This window comes from Berghia stephanieae, chromosome 7, assembly GCF_034508935.2.
Source record: "Berghia stephanieae isolate SIO BIC M18660-M18661 chromosome 7, UCSD_Bste_1.3, whole genome shotgun sequence".
Taxonomy (NCBI): Eukaryota; Metazoa; Mollusca; class Gastropoda; order Nudibranchia; family Aeolidiidae; genus Berghia; species Berghia stephanieae.
In genome coordinates, this window is record NC_088366.1 from 53,229,693 (window position 1) to 53,247,833 (window position 18,141).

At 37.9% G+C, this 18,141-nt stretch overlaps 1 protein-coding gene across 6 annotated transcripts in view; it reads right to left on the bottom strand.

Moving 5' to 3' along the window:
- The window catches only part of LOC144977487 (uncharacterized), a 31,449-nt gene that overhangs the window by 4,343 nt on the left and 8,965 nt on the right, over positions 1 to 18,141 (bottom strand). For 4 of the 6 annotated variants that reach the window (XR_013646323.1, XR_013646321.1, XM_078922765.1 and 1 more), the window contains 2 exons: positions 17,998 to 18,050; positions 1,640 to 1,702 (listed from right to left, as the gene is read on the bottom strand). Coding sequence is in view for 3 of the 6 variants with exons in the window: in XM_078922765.1 (XP_078778891.1) it covers positions 1,640 to 1,702; positions 17,998 to 18,050 (116 nt within the window). In the remaining 3 variants the exon portion in view is untranslated. The remainder of the gene's footprint in view (positions 1 to 1,639; positions 1,703 to 17,997; positions 18,051 to 18,141) is intronic. The other 2 variants (XR_013646322.1, XM_078922766.1) reach the window with 1 other exon arrangement.

The window sequence follows — 18,141 nt, forward strand, 5'->3', positions numbered from 1 at the left end:
CCAATAGCGACACTTTACATATTAATTTAATAAATTGAGATAGACCATACCTCTGACGTCCGAACTTGTGTGTGTATATTTAAAAAATAGTATTCAATTTAAATCACAGTTGCGCGTTAAAAAGTCGAACACCATGTGACAAAAATTAATTAAGGTGACGTGTTGTCTTTGTTTTTATAGATACAAGGCGACGGCTCCTCGTGGAGAACTTGATATATTTGTGAAGGGGGCGATCGCCATCCTTCATAACTTTCTCCATTTTACTTAGACATAATCTTTTTTTTTCTGTTTTTATAGATATGAGGTAAAGGATGATATGAAAGAACTGGGCCTGAAGGAAGATGATGCGCTGAACCGAATTGCATGGAGATGTAGCATTCATTATGGCAACCCTGCAAAATGCGGGATAAGCTGAAAGAAGAAGAATTAATTTGTATTTAAACTATTTACCTACGAGAAAGCAACATAGTGGACAAGAATACAGATGATGCTCGCCGGACATCTACAATGTCAATGAGATTTGTTTTTTTGTTTTTATTTGTTTTTTTTTGTTTTTGTGTGTGTGTTTTTTTCTCTAGAAAGCTAGTGACAGAAAGAAAGCTGAGGAAACTATTATTGTCATGTGTTGTGCGAACATGAATAGCACAAAGAAGTGGCTTTTGTTTGTTATTGAGAAATTCGCCAAACCAAAATGTTTGAAGGGAATACCAGAAACTTCCCGTCTGCTAGGGTGCAAAATAATAATGTATGTATGACACCAAGCCTTTATTAATTCTGGTTGTTAGAATTGGATAGGACCAAGACTCTACGAGGGAGAATCGTAATTGCTGACGACGTTTTGGCTCACCCATCTGTGGAGACTTTGATGGCTAACATTTTTTTCCTACGACGCCAAATCAAAAGTACAGCCCAGAACATCAAGATGCTCTAAGGGGTCATTCTACTACATCTAATTGAACACGTTTCCATGCCATCCTAAAAACAGCACGGGGAAAAGCGAAACCTACTACTCTTACTATTATCAACTGTTTTTGTAAAGCAGGATTCTCACAACCCAAAGAACACACCCCGGCCATTGAATTATTAGACAAGAGTACAGCAGTCCAGTGTGAACACGGACTATTCGTAACAGAAATTCAACCACTGCTGTCTTGGTTGTTTCTAGAACATAATCTTGAGCCAACAGCCTTTTGGTAATATATAAGGATGTAATCACTGGTCCATAGGAAAGTTACCCTTGATTGAATGATGACGTGACAGAAAATGCGGACAGGCCCTCTCTGATGCCGCATACTGCATGCAAAAATGTGGTCAACAGATAGGCAGCTCCCTCACAAAGACGGTGTCTTTACTACAGTCATCACAGCAGCAAAATATAGAAAATTTCTCAATATTTTTTTCCCCAAGTCGTAAGATCAGAGAAAAAAAGAAATTCCAAAACTTGTTTTATATTATCGTCTGAAGTCTGAAAAAGGAACTGAGCAAGAAACAATCTGTGATTAATATTTTGTTCTTTATTTTTAAAAGCTGCTGTATTAATTTCTGTACATATATTTGACTTCAGCAATCCTTACCAATGCTAACATGCTATATATAAACATTTTTAATTGAATAGAGCAAAATAAAAACAAACACTTACATTTTTGTGCTTCATAAAACAATATTTTTGTGAATAAACACCGACGACGAAAGCCAGGAATGTCTGTCATGGGAAATTAGAAAATGGATTTTTGTCGATTAGATTTCATAGTTAAAACATGCACAGTATTTATTATTATTAGTCTAATAAATCATTGTTTAAATATTCATTCTCATCGAAAATAAAGCAGATATAATAATAATAATAATAATAATAATATAATAATAATAATAATAATCATCATCATCATCATCATCATCATCATTCATCATCATCATCATCATCATCATCATCATCATCAATAATATAATAATATATATAATAATAATAATAATAATATAATATAATATATAATAATAATAATAATAATAATAAATAATAATAAAATAATAATAATAATAATAATAATAATGATACAATAATAATATATTATTAATAATAATAATAATAATAATAATAATAATAATAATAATAATAATAATAATAATAATAATAATAATAATAATAACATGTGGCGTAAAAAGATAAAACTTTAAGTTTAAGCGAGGTTTGAACGTTGCCCACGAATCAGAGCATCTCACATGTGATTGGAGAGAGTTCCAAAAATGGGGTGGGGGTGGGGGTTGGGGTCGAGGAGAATTGAAAGGATTGCGCACCTATTTTACGTAAGGTCTTAGGTCATTGCTTGGCCTCAAGTTTATAAAAAAAAAACTGCACCTTTAGAAGGGCCCATTGACATTATCCATTACTCTACTCATCAAGCAAAATCCCCCGTTTGAATTGAGTTTTCATTTAGATTTTCTTCCATCTTCACCAGTTCTAATCTATTGCTGTGACTGCTCTTTTGATAAGTGAAAGGCATGTAGATATAATTGGATGAATTAAGGAAGGAATTGTGACAAAAAGCAACAATAACATACTACCTATAAAGGGTTGATAAAACACACACACACACAAGTCGCGGGGAATGAGTTGCTCAATGCTTCATGTATTCCCCCCTCATCAGGGCAAATTGAGCCAATTTTCATGTCAAACCTTACAAGTTAGCTGTCATGTTTCCTTTTTATTGCTAGGACTCGGCCAGGTACTCATATACGTCTGAGTCGAGTTCTGCATGTAAAGCAGCTTATCAAAGGACACAATGCCGGGCCATAGTTTTGTGGTTAATGTAACCCTTTCCATCACTAACCAACATTCGCTGACGACACTAAGACTCAATACTCTTCAACAGTCGTAACGTCACTTTCTTCCTAATGACGCGTGGTAACTTAGTAACACTGGCTCTAAACTATCGGAACAATGGCGGACGCCCGTATGAAATATTTCTCCGACGAGCATAAAAGCGTATCCAGAGGGAAAAAAAAACATACATTTGATCATGTTTTGACTTTTACACATTCTGATCACAAGGTATATGAAAAGTTCTAGCCAGCATGAAGAATAAAAAGTAATGATTTTCTTTGTTTAGAACCAAGATGGCCGCCGTAGCCGGGCGGCGTGACATCAGACTACTGAATCCAATTGATATGTGACATATTATTTTAACGATCGCACAGTTGTTTGTTTGTTTACAAATTAATGTCAACACGTCTGCCCAGATTGAAATGTGTAGCACGACTAACTCAAATACACAATGAATTGAATTGCGGTCTTACCTAAAGTAATCATGAGGTTATGATTAACACCTATTTTATATTTTGATATAAAAAACGTGAAAAGACTTGGGCGTCATATCATATGTTGTAGTTGTGGTAGAGATGATGATGTAATGGTAGTGGTGGTTGTGGTAGTGGTGGTAGGGATGATGATATGGTGGTAGTGGTGGTTGTGGTGGTTGTGGTAGTGGTGGTAGGGATGGTGGTGTGTTGGTAGTGGTGTTTGTGGTAGATGTGGTAGGGATGATGATGTGGTGGTAGTGGTGATTAGTGGTGATTATGGTAGTGGTGGTAGGGATGAAGATGTAATGGCAGTGGTGGTTGTGGTAGTGGTGGTAGGGATGATGATGTGGTGGTAGTGGTGGTTGTGGTAGTGGTGGTAGGGATGAAGATGTAATGGCAGTGGTGATTATGGTAGTGGTGGTAGGGATGATGATGTGGTGGTAGTGGTGGTTGTGGTAGTGGTGGTAGGGATGATGATGTGGTGGTAGTGGTAGTTGTGGTAGTGGTGGTAGGGATGATGATGTGGTGGTAGTGGTGGTTGTGGTAGTGGTGGTAGGGATGATGATGTGGTGGTAGTGGTGGTAGGGATGATGATGTGGTGGTAGTAGTGGTTGTGGTATGCGTGGTTTGGATGATGATATGGTGGTAGTGGTGGTTGTGGTGGTTGTGGTGGTTGTGCTAGTGGTGGTAGGGATTATGATGTAATGGTAGTGGTGGTTGTGGTAGTGGTGGTAGGGATTATGATGTAATGGTAGTGGTGGTAGGGATGATGATGTGGTGGTAGTGGTGGTTGTGGTAGTGGTGGTAGAGATGATGATGTAATGGTAGTGGTGGTTGTGGGGGTGGTGGTAGGGATGATGATGTGGTGGTAGTGGTGGTTGTGGTAGTGGTGGTAGGGATGATGATGTGGTGGTAGTGGTGGTTGTGGTAGTGGTGGTAGGGATGATGATGTGGTGGTAGTGGTGGTAGGGATGATGATGTGGTGGTAGTGGTGGTAGGGATGATGATGTGGTGGTAGTGGTGGTAGGGATGATGATATGGTGGTAGTGGTGGTTGTGGTGGTTGTGGTAGTGGTGGTAGGAATGATGATGTGGTGGTAGTGGTAGTTGTGGTAGTGGTGGTAGGGATGATGATGTAATGGTAATGGTGGTTGTGGTAGTGGTGGTAGGGATGATGATGTGGTGGTACTGGTGGTTGTGGTGATTGTGGTAGGGATGATGATGTAATGTTAGTGGTGGTAGGGATGATGATGTGGTGGTAGTGGTGGTAGTGGTGGTTGTGGTAGTGGTGGTAGGGATGATGATGTGGTGGTAGTGGTGGTAGTGGTGGTTGTGGTAGTGGTGGTAGGGATGATGATGTGGTGGTACTGGTGGTTGTGGTGGTTGTGGTAGGGATGAAGATGTAATGTTAGTGGTGGTAGGGATGATGATGTGGTGGTAGTGGTGGTTGTGGTGGTTGTGGTAGTGGTGGTTGGGATGATGATGTGATTGTCATGGTCTCAAGTGAGTAAAGAGCTACTCGACTATGCATAAAGATATATGTAGAATGAGGCCCCAGAATTTACTAGTTACTATAAATGAAAAACAATTAACGATTTGTTTACAATGAAATAAAAATAATGATGAAATTTAATTAAAAGAGATAAACAGTGATCGTGGCAGTTACAAATAGAGATATGAATATTTTACGTAACTTATGATAATATGTCAGGTTCATAAGTTTACGTTTCCAGGCAGTTGATGGGCTTGGATGATCTATTCCTCTGATAACAGGATTGGACTCGTAAAATTCCACTTCCAGGCAATTGGTAAGAAGTTATTGTGTAGTCCTTTGACAGCGGGCTTGGGTTTGATCCTTGAAGATTATACAATCAAAGTTAAAAGCTCCGGCGTCTTAATGGTGTAGATATAATATCTACAAAGTCCCAAAAGATAAAAATCTTCCAGTATATATATAGGAATAGAGCGACTGGCCGTCCGGCATAGATTGTGGAGAGAAAGTGAGTGTCAAATGTTAGACCTATCAGCTTTTATAATAAGTGGCTACGTGACAGAATGTAGAACGAAAAGTATTCACTAATTAGAAATTAATTCGAGGGAAGGCTATAAAAGGAAAGACGATCTAATATTAGAAGGTAAAGTTTATCTAAGCCTACCGAAATATAACTGGAGTGAGATGAATTCAGTTCTTAATAAAATAAAATTTAATAAGATAATTGTGAACAACCTTTACTGTGACACCCCCCACCCACGTTTAAAATATACTCTTTAACCATTATGGGAAAGATAGATTTTACAAACGGAAGTAAATTTACTATCATGATACTCTAGCATTAATCCATTGTTATGATTTGTGCTACAATTAAATTATTTATTAACTAGACATGGAAATGTTTATATTAACGTAGGTATATGAATGGGTGACAATAACAATGAAAGATTGTGATTACAAATCATTGTGATGAACAACATGATGGCAATGTGATTACAAATCATTGTGATAAACAATAGTGATGGCAATGAAGCATGATTTAAGTCGATGATATGAAGGTAATTTACTGAATGAAATGAATGAAAATGTAAATGGAATATTGACATTTCAATTATTAATCATAAATGAGTGAAAATTCATAACAATAATATATAAAGAGAAGATTTCCCAAATCATGAATGGGTATGGTATATATATCCAAACAATACTCAATGTTACATTAAGTTGGGTCATCATGTTTACAAATAAAATTATCGAAATTGTGCGTTCTGATTTGGCATAGTTTGCGAGGTAACTAACAGTATGCATGGGAGGTTAAGTTATACCCTTCTCACGTGTTTATACTAATCGAGAAAGTAGGTCGGCGTGAATATTTTCACAGCCTGGTATGTGAGAGATACTGAAAGTGTAATTTTGCAAAAATAGACTCCACCTTAGTACTCTACTATTATTCATTTTGTTATTTCTTATGTGCGTGAGTGGTTTATGGTCCGTTTCGACCACAAACTCTTTTAGCAGTAGATATCTGCTGAATGTCTTTATAGCAAAGACGATGGCCAGTCCTTCACGCTCTATTACAGAGTATCGTGATTCTCTGTCCAATAATTTTCTGCTTGCATATAAGCAAGGCATTAGAGTTCCCTCATGCTCCTGTAATAGTACACCTGCGATGCCCTTATCAGACGCGTCAGTTCTTACAACAAATTCTTTTGATATGTCGGGTAATTTAAGAATTGGTTCTGAACAGAGTAATGCCTTTAATTGGTTAAAGCTATTCTGACACACTTCTGTCCAAACAATTTTGTTCGGTGACCCATTCTTTGTCAGATTTGTTAGCGGTGTCGCGATGTGCGCGAAGTTGTAAATGTATTTCCTGTAAAAATTTAGGAGCCCAAGTACTTTGCGTACTTCTTTTTTTGTCTTAGGTGGTTGCAATTGTGCAATTTTTGTTTGTTTTTCTGTCTCGGGTGTCTGTGTCCCATGACCAACGGTATGATTAATCCTGCATTTGAAGCTTCGATATTAGTAAACATAGGTTGCGACACTGTGTCTCTATCAAAATATCTTTTTAGCATATTTGCATGGAATGTCTTTGTTGTGTTGTTAATTTGAATCTCGTAATTAACATTAGATTTTACTGCTGTTATTTTGAATGGTCCTTTCCATGTAGCTAAAAGTTTACTCGAGTCATCGGGTAAGAGTATTAGTACTTTGTCACCAATCTCAAATTTTCTTGACTTGCTTTTTCGATCGGAGTATTCCTTGTATTTCTCTGCTTTTTTTAGTGACGGATTCCTGTGCTAGCTTACACGTGTCCTCTATTCTGTCTTTCAGGTTTCTTACATATTCGTAAGCAAACATAATTTCGTTATTGTCCTCCTCATTCCCTTTACAAATGTCGGCTACTATATTGATCGGGCCGCGAGGTGATCGTCCATACATCAACTCAAATGGGGAGTAGCCTGTAGATTCTTGGGGTATTTCTCTATATGCAAATAGGATTGCTGGTAAGTATCTGTCCCAATCATCTGGTTTTTCTGCTGACACTTTTCTTAACATATTCTTTAGAGTGCCATTAAATCTTTCACAAAGACCATTTGCTTGGGGGTGGTAGGGAGTTGTGAATGAGTGTTGGATTCCCATGAGTTTCATGGTTTCATGCATCATATGTGATGTAAATTGGGGTCCATTGTCCGACAGTATCTCATTTGGTATGCCTATTCTAGTAAAAATTGTCATCAATGCTTCAGCTATGTGATCCGATGTAGTTGATTTCAATGCTATCGCTTCTGGCCACCTGGTTGCGTAATCGACTAGTGTTAGTATGTGTGTATGGTTTCTATCTGATTTTGTTAAAGGGCCTATAATGTCAATTGCAACTTTTTGAAAAACTTTTTCAATAACTGGGGTTGTCTCTAATGGCAATCTCGGTATTCTGCCTTTTGCGACTCTTCTTTGGCATGTGTCACACGATTTCACATATTCTCGGACGTCTTTAGTAATTCCAGGCCATGTGAAATTCTCGGATATTCTCTTCAATGTGGAAGAGCTCCCAAGATGTCCAGAAGTTATTGAATCGTGCGCTATTCCAAGGATTTTGTTTCTGTAAATACTCGGCGTGACCAGTTGTTTAGCTATTTTGTTTCTTTTCCTATGTAACCTGAACAGAATATCTTTTTCAATGATGTATTCAACTTTTGATTTCGTCCCTTTGTTTGCGATATTGAAATATGAAGTTAAAGTCGGGTCCTTTTTCTGTTCTTCAATGAACCTGTTCCTGTCAAATTGTTGTGGTTCTAGAGAAATAGTCATTGGCTTCTCTGTTGTCTTAGTCATCTTTCTTGTTTCTGCTAGACAAGCTGTTTCTTGGGTTAATGACCATTCTTTTACATCTGTTGGGTTGTCTTTAAGACCTTTTATATTGCCAACAATAACATCAGCGACGGGGTTGGGAAGTATACAGCATTCCACTATTCCTGTATAGTATGGGGTTTCTATGTACACATTAGCTGTTTCAAAGGTTTCGACTGTGCCACTGAATGTGATGCATTGTACCGTTTTTCCAGTTTTGTCTTCGTCATTGATCAAAGATGCTTTTATTCCTACTGTACTGCATCCTGTGTCTCTCAATATTTTGCAATCAGTTCCATTAGCTTTGCCTTCACAAAAAAATAGCGATCCTGATTTGTGAGTTTGTGTTAAAAGTGACATACCTTTCACGCAATACACATTTATATTTTCTCCTGACATTACTCGTGTCTGATTATTTACACTTGTTTGGAGTGATGCATTTGCAGTTTCTTTTGGATATCCCACGATTTTGTAACATTTGTCTGCTGTGTGGCCTTTCATTCCACAATATTGACATTTAATTATAGGTTTGTTGGTTTTCTTATACTCAGTATTATTGTCAGTGCTATTTCTTGTTTTGTTTTGATAGGGTCGGCTATGGTCTCTATTGAACTGTTTGTTCCATGGTTTGTTACTATGGTCATCCTGTTTCACTTGCGTGTTCCGAGTGATTGATCGGCTCGTTCTATTTGAGTTTTGAACTTTAGGTGTACATGGACTCTGAGCAGCCGCAGCGTAGTATGGTTCCTTCAATGTTCTGCTAAGGGGTGTCAATGGATGTGCGCTGTTAAAGTTTTCTGCGTAGATTTTTAATTTGTCCAAGTTTTCTGGCTTTCTCTCTTTAAAGAATGCGACTAAATCTGGGTTGCAAGCTTGATAGATTCGATTCTTCAGCGTGAGATAGTAAAGGCCTGCAAAGTCGTCTTGTTTTACGTTTGCCAACTCAAGCCACCGATTTAGAAATTGAGTAATTCGGTTCACGAATGTATTAAAGTCTTCTCCACTTTCCGGTTTTGCAGTGTGAAACCTTTCCTGGTAACCATCTTCCGTTAATCTAAATCTTTTTAGTAGAGCGTCTTTAATTTTTCCATAGTCATCTGCATCTTCAGTTGTTAAGGTATAGAAAACTTTTAGCGGTTCTCCAGATAAGCAGTTAATCAAGGCTGTGGCCCATTTGCTTTCTGGCCAACGATAACCTTTAGCCTGAACTTCGAATCGGTGTAAGAAGGATTCTAGACAGTCTGAGCGTTCATCGTATGTTGGCATGCGTGGAAGTTTCACGAAAAATTCATCACTATTATTATGTTTTCTTTCATGACCGGTTTTTGTTTTTTTCAATTTCCAGCATCATTTGGGTCCTTTTAGTTTCTTCTTCTGCTAAAGCTATTTGTCTTTTTAGTTCCCTTTCTTGGACTCTTTCTTCTCGTTCTTCTCTACGTATTCTTTCTTCGTGTTCTTTTTCTTCTCTACGAATTCTTTCTTCATTTTCTTCTCTACGAATTCTTTCTTCGTGTTCTTTTTCTTCTCTACGAATTCTTTCTTCATTTTCTTCTCTACGAATTCTTTCTTCATTTTCTTCTCTACGAATTCTTTCTTCTTTTTCTTCTTTTATTTTCTCTTCGCACCATGAAAATATCTTTCCTTTGGTATTTCTAAGTCCTTTGCGAGACTTAAGTATCTTTTATATGCTTCCATTTTTGCAATAAATTAGTTACGATGTTTTATATATATTATATTGACAGGATACTGTTACTGACTGTTTTATTTATTTACACTTACTGGAATGAACTGTTCTATTTTTAGAAATCTCTCTCTCTTATTTCAACTTATTATGTATGTTGAATTTGATGCCTTTTATCGTTATATCTTATAAAGCAATGTGTCAATACAATGCGGAGTTATGACTTGAGTCCATAACAATGTGTCAATCGCGTGTACTCTAAACTATGTTACTACGAAAAATGTATCACCAATGTGTGTGACTCGTCGTTAGTTTGTGTACAATTATTCGCAATGACGCTAATATACTAGAGTGTGATAACAATAATAGGATGCCAAAATAATCCCAAGTTATCTATCACTAAATATAACACGACGGCTAGTAGACTCCTTTTATTATTATTTAGTTTTTAAAGACTCACTTTTCAGAACATAATATATAAGTGGTTTTCGGTAACAGTAGTATGCCAAAAATGTATTTAAAACAAATCACTATGCAAAACAAATCACGATGTCTATAGTTACTATGTGATGCCCAACTCATGTAAAAGAGAATAATGAAGGATATATTTACCAACTCAGTTCGTGGCTGGGACCTCTCTCTTGTTCAATGGTTGTTCAACAATTGTAATTAGGCATTGAAGAGTGTTTAACAGTGATGTCTGAAATACAAAACAATAAAATATCGTAAGATTTACAATATTTACAAAATGTGTTCACAACACTGAGTGATTGGATGATAGGTGAATGAATCGTTATGGAATGTAAACATATTGAAAACAATTCATGAATGAGGCAAACAACAAAATGAAATGAGTGATATAATAACAAAGTGGACAAGGAATGAATGAATGAATGAAAAACTGAGTGAATAAATGAATGAATGAATGGATAATGTATGAATGAAAGAATGAAGGGAGGAATAAATGTATGAATGATTGGATAAATGAGTGAATAAACGAATGAATGGATGAATGAATGAATGAATGAATAAATAAATGAATGAACAATGAATGAATGAATGATTTATAAATGAATAAATGGATGAAGGAATGAATCAATAAAATGCTATTCAATTTGAATGAAAGAATGAATGGATAAATTGCTATTCCATTTAAATGAAGAAATGAAAAAGAAAAAAAAATTAATCCTGTAAATAGGGAGTTCAATTAAAATATGATCAAGTGGGGCAATTAAGAGTTTTACAATTTAAACTTTAAAGTTAGATGAAATAGATATAAGTAACTAAATAAATTCAATTCTTTATATGTGTCCCCTCCAAAATGTCATGGTCTCAAGTGAGTAAAGAGCTACTCGACTATGCATAAAGATATATGTAGAATGAGGCCCCAGAATTTACTAGTTACTATAAATGAAAAACAATTAACGATTTGTTTACAATGAAATAAAAATAATGATGAAATTTAATTAAAAGAGATAAACAGTGATCGTGGCAGTTACAAATAGAGATATGAATATTTTACGTAACTTATGATAATATGTCAGGTTCATAAGTTTACGTTTCCAGGCAGTTGATGGGCTTGGATGATCTATTCCTCTGATAACAGGATTGGACTCGTAAAATTCCACTTCCAGGCAATTGGTAAGAAGTTATTGTGTAGTCCTTTGACAGCGGGCTTGGGTTTGATCCTTGAAGATTATACAATCAAAGTTAAAAGCTCCGGCGTCTTAATGGTGTAGATATAATATCTACAAAGTCCCAAAAGATAAAAATCTTCCAGTATATATATAGGAATAGAGCGACTGGCCGTCCGGCATAGATTGTGGAGAGAAAGTGAGTGTCAAATGTTAGACCTATCAGCTTTTATAATAAGTGGCTACGTGACAGAATGTAGAACGAAAAGTATTCACTAATTAGAAATTAATTCGAGGGAAGGCTATAAAAGGAAAGACGATCTAATATTAGAAGGTAAAGTTTATCTAAGCCTACCGAAATATAACTGGAGTGAGATGAATTCAGTTCTTAATAAAATAAAATTTAATAAGATAATTGTGAACAACCTTTACTGTGACAGTGATGGTAGTGATGGTTGTGGTAGTGGTAGTAGGGATGATGATATGGTGGTAGTGGTGGTTATGGTGGTTGTGGTAGTGGTGGTTGGGATGATGATGTGATGGTAGTGATGGTTGTGGTAGTGGTAGTAGGGATGATGATGTGGTGGTAGTGATGGTTGTGGTAGTGGTGGTAGGGATGATGATGTGGTGGTAGTGGTGGTAGGGATGATGATGTGGTGGTAGTGGTGGTTGTGGTAGTGATGGTAGGGATGATGATGTAATGGTAGTGGTGGTTGAGAAGTGGTGGTAGGGATGATGATGAGGTGGTAGTGGTGGTTGTGGTAGTGGTGGTAGGGATGATGATGTGGTGGTAGTGGTGGTAGGGATGATGATGTGGTGGTAGTGGTGGTTGTGGTAGTGGTGGTAGGGATGATGATGTAATGGTAGTGGTGGTTGAGAAGTGGTGGTAGGGATGATGATGAGGTGGTAGTGGTGGTTGTGGTAGTGATGGTAGGGATGATGATGTGGTGGTAGTGGTGGTAGGGATGATGATGTAATGGTAGTGGTGGTTGTGGTGGTTGTGGTAGGGATGATGGTGTAATGGTAGTGGTGGTTGTGGTGGTTGTGGTAGGGATGATGATGTGGTGGTAAAGGCGGTTGTGGTATGGATGATGATGTAATGGTAGTGGTGGTAGGGATGATGGTGTGGTGCTACTGGTGGTTGTGGTGGTTGTGGTAGGGATGATGATGTAATGGTTGTGGTGGTTGTGGTAGTGATGGTAGGGATGATGATGTAATCGTAGTGGTGGTTGTGGTAGTGGTGGTAGGGATGATGATATGGTGGTAGTGGTGGTTGTGGTGGTTGTGGTAGTGGTGGTAGGGATGATGATGTGGTAATAGTGGTGGTTGTGGTAGTGGTGGTTGTGGTAGTGGTGGTTGTGGTAGTGGTGGTAGGGATGATGATGTGGTGGTAGTGATGGTTGTGGTAGTGGTGGTAGGGATGATGATGATGTGGTGGTAGTGGTGGTTGTGGTAGTGGTGGTAGGGATGATGATGTGGTGGTAGTGGTGGTTGTGGTAGTGGTGGTAGGGATGATGATGTGGTGGTAGTGGTGGTTGTGGTAGTGGTGGTAGGGATGATGATGTGGTGGTAGTGGTGGTTGTGGTAGTGGTGGTAGGGATGATGATGTGGTGGTAGTGGTGGTTGTGGTAGTGGTGGTAGGGTTGATGATGTGGTGGTAGTGATGGTTGTGGTAGTGGTGGTAGGGATTAAGATGTGGTGGTAGTGATAGTTGTGGTAGTGGTGGTAGGGATGATGATGTGGTGGTAGTGGTAATAGGAATGATGGCGGTCGTCGTAGTGGTGGTAGGACCGATGACGGTTGTCGTAGTATTGATAACAGGCACCCCTACCATAATTTCAAATTTCAGGGACATTTTATTTTGGATAAAACCTTAAATTTTAGGAACAATACATTGCACAATAATAATGTCTTAAAAGACAGTCAAACATCTGATATCAAGAGAATAATATTATGGTTTCAATGGTACTATGTGCGGCTATGTGGTCTAGTGGTATGACACTCGCTTTCGGATCGGAAGGTCCTGGGTCCGAGCCTCGCTTGACGCATAGTTGAGTCCTTGGAAAAGACTCTTTACTCATATTCTCTCACCGTACTCAGGTGTAAAATGAGTACCTGACCGTTAACGGCGTTGTCTTTGTCCGTAAAATTGTAATATCGCCTAACAGGCGTCATGTCTCGTCCTACGTTAAATGTTGCTGTTGACCAGCGCTTTGAGCACGTTAAGTGGATATTGCTCTATATAAAAGCTCAATATGTATCGACTAGAGGTTATTATAAGTATGTGTAGTTATTTATCTGCTTGCAACAGAAGGGGCATCCTCCCTCACTGCTTTAATAATATTACATAACTTGGATAACTCATCAAGATAACACGACCACTGGTGACAAGGACTGACCACAAAAGGCTATTTTTGTCCAACCGTTGTGAGAGAGAATAACAAATCAATTTCCGAATTATATGGTTTGTTAATGGCTGATGATCTGGTGGTGGGGATGGTTGTAGTAGTGGTGGTAGGGGTGAAGGTGTGGTGGTGGTGAAAGTTGTGGTAGTGGTGGTAGGGAAGATGGTGTGGTAGAAGTTGTAGTAATGTTGGTAGGGAAGATGATGTGGTAGCAGTAGTTATAGTAGTAGTGGAAGTTGTTGTGGTAGTGGTGGTAGGGATGATTTGTTGCTGTAGTAATAGTGGTAGGAATGATGATCTGATAGTAGTCGTAGTACTAGTCGTGGTAGGGATGATGATGGACTGGTGGTAATTTGTAAATTGTACTGGTTGTGGTAGGGATGATGATGTGGTACTAGTTGATGTAGTAGTGGTGGTAGGGATGATGATGTGGCTGTAGTCGTTGTAGTCGTGATAGTCGGGATGATGATGTTGTGGTAGTGTTGTAGTATTGATAGTAGAGATGATAATGTGGTGGTGGTAGTTGTAGTAGTAGTGGTAGGCATGATGTTGTGGTGGTAGTTGTTGTAGTGGTGGTAGGGATGATTATGTGGTGGTAGTATAATGGTAGTTATCTTTCTATTGCTGGGACAAAATGTAAACTTCCGTATTTTCCGGGACAACCATTTTTCCCCACAAATTTCCGGGACAAATCCGGAAATTCCGGGATGGTTGGCATGTCTGCTAATGTGTTGTTTTTTTTATCGTATTGATCACATACTGAAATTGGAAAGCTTTCTAAAACAAACCATGACCTGTTTTATCCACGTATTTTATATGACAAAGAAGTTTTAATGAAGTATACAATCAGATCAGCTGATTTAATATTCATAAATGACAATTTGATGTGTATTCGATAGTACACATCAATGTTCACAGCTGCTCATATTATGATATCTAGAATGTTTATAGTAAAACGATTAATTAAGTGCACGGTGGATGTGTGTGTGTGTGTGTGTGTGTGTGTATTTGAATGTGTGTGTATTTGAATGTGTGTGTGTGTATAGTGTATATTTGTATGTGTTTGTGAATGTGTGTGTGTGTGTGTGTGTATGTGTATGTGTGTGTTCATGAGTACGTGAAGAGCCTGATCCATCTGTAATTCTAAGTGCCGACGAGCATTTTATCAATTTGGAAGTGGGCGCTATATAACTGATTATCATGTTATGCTATGTTATGTTATGTTATGCTATGTTATGTTATGTTATGTTATATATACAATGCAGTCACTCAACCTCCCGTCATTTTTAAAATTGGGATCTTGTTGTTCTATTTGGCCACTTTTGGCCACGGCGGCCCTGCAAAAAGTTGCTTTACCCACCAGCTATGAGCACGCAAGTGCCACATAGACTAATAAAAAAAGGAGCGCTTGTGTTTATGGATCGCAAGTCTAGGCAGTTGAAGTTTTAAAAATGACAGACAACGCAGGCACTGGCGGTTGGTCTATTGAGCGAAGATGCTTTGTGCCGCCCTATATTTTACTAATTTAGCATATACTGCTTTTCATCATAAATTTTAGCATATGCTGCTTTTCGTTAGCACTCGCGCATGTCTCCTGACTAGCCGTGATAGTGATCGGTACCTACTGCACGAAGGTTGTGCGTCATCACAGACGGCTCTCTTTTTCTTGTTGCCCACTTTAGGGTAAGATCAAAGAGAGAGGGAATGGGGATACCCCTCTCATGCGCATAATGAACGGTGCCCCCGTTTCGAGCCGAAATAAGTCCCGGCAACCCTTGTACGCAGAATCCCTGACTACGGACAGAGCTGCACATACGAGATGGAAGTCGGTTTGGACGAATTCAATCCCTCGTGGGGGCGGGGACCTACACTCCTCTAAGCTTGGTGAGAAGTTGCCAGGCTTTGATACCAGTAAGAGGAGACACTGGGTAGTTGCGAATCGGCTTCGGTCGAGGAGCTGCCTAACGGCCGGTGCGTTACATCAGTGGGGTCTAACTTCCTGTCCAATATGTCCACGCTGTGGGCAAGAACCCGAAACGGCAGAGCATCTAGTCGAAAGGTGTGTTGTGACGATGCTACCAGGCGGGTTCGCGACGGTGCACGAATGCGGACCGGACTTTGCTGATTGGGTCGATCGTCATAACATAATAGTGTGAACCATAAGAAGCAGCCCACTTTAGGCGCGATGATGTGCGACAATGTGGTGAGGGTGGGGATGGGCGCTCCTGCTGAGCCAAAACAGGAAAGGTGGCCTATCATTTTATCTAAAAGACTGTTTTCTTCTGTTTTAAAACTACGGTTATCCACCTCCCCCCACTAACAACTAATGCTCTTTACTGCTAAAACAATTTTGTCGGGCCGACAAATTTAGTTTTGGACACCCTGGAGCCTAACTTGGAAGATATCAAAACCATATCAATAATAATAATAATAATAATAATAATAATAATAATAATAATAATAATAATAATAATAATAATAATAATAATAATAATAATAATAATAATAATAATAATAATAATAATAATAATAATAATAATAATAATAAATGTTAGTTTTCCGTGTGTAAGAGAGTAAGCTTATGCAAAAGGTTATCTAAGAATTTTGGTGCAAAATTCTCAATTATTTTTATCAGCAAATGGGTTTAGTGAGTACACGATGCAGGCATATCAGTTAAACTTGGTCAGTGAATGATACGTTTGGGCTGTTTTTGTTCCAAGTTACTGGACAGGTTATCGTGTTGAGTACTAGTTAATCAAATCATTCTTAAATTGGTTTAGGGATGTTGGAACAGGTGAAAAGGACATAATATATTATATAAAAATCACGTTATGTCATAAAAGGCGGGGTTTAACATTAATATGTAGGAATTGACATTTCAGGTTTCAATATGATTTGGTATTACTCTTAGGGGTTGGATTGTAGACTGACAGGGAACTGTCAAAATATAGAAGAAAACGTAGTGTTTTTAGATTATTCTACGATTCTACTTCATGATGAGCGGCACTTTTCTAAGTATGCTGTCAGTGCTAACATCCTACTAAGAATCTTTTATTTTACGGACTTAGAAATATTTCACGTATATTGAAAATGGGTACTTGGGCAAAATGACTGATTGAACTATGACCATGCTATTTGATTTGGATTTGGAATTTATCACAACAATAAACTGTAAGAAATGAAAATTGGAACCTGGATTTTTATTTGAATGTCTTGATGTTGTACATTCAATTATCATCATCGGCCCTTGAACTCTTCCGTCATTATTAACATCTACAACAGAACGCAAAGGATAATATTACTATCTAAAAAAAAAACACCACTATGCGATCACAAGCCATTACATATGTGTGCAACTGCGCCACGCGTGTACTGGAGTCATTGATCACATATAAAGTGTTCACAGTTTTTTTAAATATCTGACATAACAATCGGTCCCTTTGTTCAGCTTGACCCATCGGTAAGATTACAACATTCAAAGGGAAACCAGCATATTTACATTTATTAAGATATCCGATTGTTGGAGAGTAACAACTTCTGTAATCGATGACTCAACTGGACGAAAACCTGAATACAGATAGCTCCCATTATAACAGAAAAGTTTTCAATCCAAAATATAACAAAGCGACTTGTCATTATTACATGATGGAAATATAACACAACACAGCGATCTATTTCCATTGATATCTTGATAATCCACATTAGACTTTTTTCCATCACACGATCGTTATAAGATGAATTCCTCGAAGTCCTCGGCTCTTTGTTATTGTTTTAGACCACTTGTTGGGTGATTGTTTCTCACTTAATTATATCAACAAAACTATTTATGCAATGACTGCAATGCGTTTAAGTAAAATACTCACATCTGCTCGTCAGATGAAGCGCACAAACGCACAAAACTATTTGTTATAGTCTGATTGATACTTTTTTAGTGAGAACGAATCGTCAAACAGGTGGTCTGAGTTTAATGTTACACAAAGTATTTTACGATCGATCGGGCGGGCAAACCGGTGAGTATTTATTTTAGATTTAAACTTATACAACCAATAAACACAATAAAATACCTATTTCTTTTCACAACAATGTTTGATTGTCTTAAAATTATGAGAAGGAAAATGAAAAAATAATATGTACTCACAATTACGGAGAGTTTCATCCTCGTTGATTGTTGAAATGAACTGAGTGTTACAGCTAAGAGAGAGAGAGAGAGACAGGTAGTTTTATAATGGTCATTGCTAATTATTGTCTCTTACAATGACGAAATAGGCCTTGGCACGTGCGT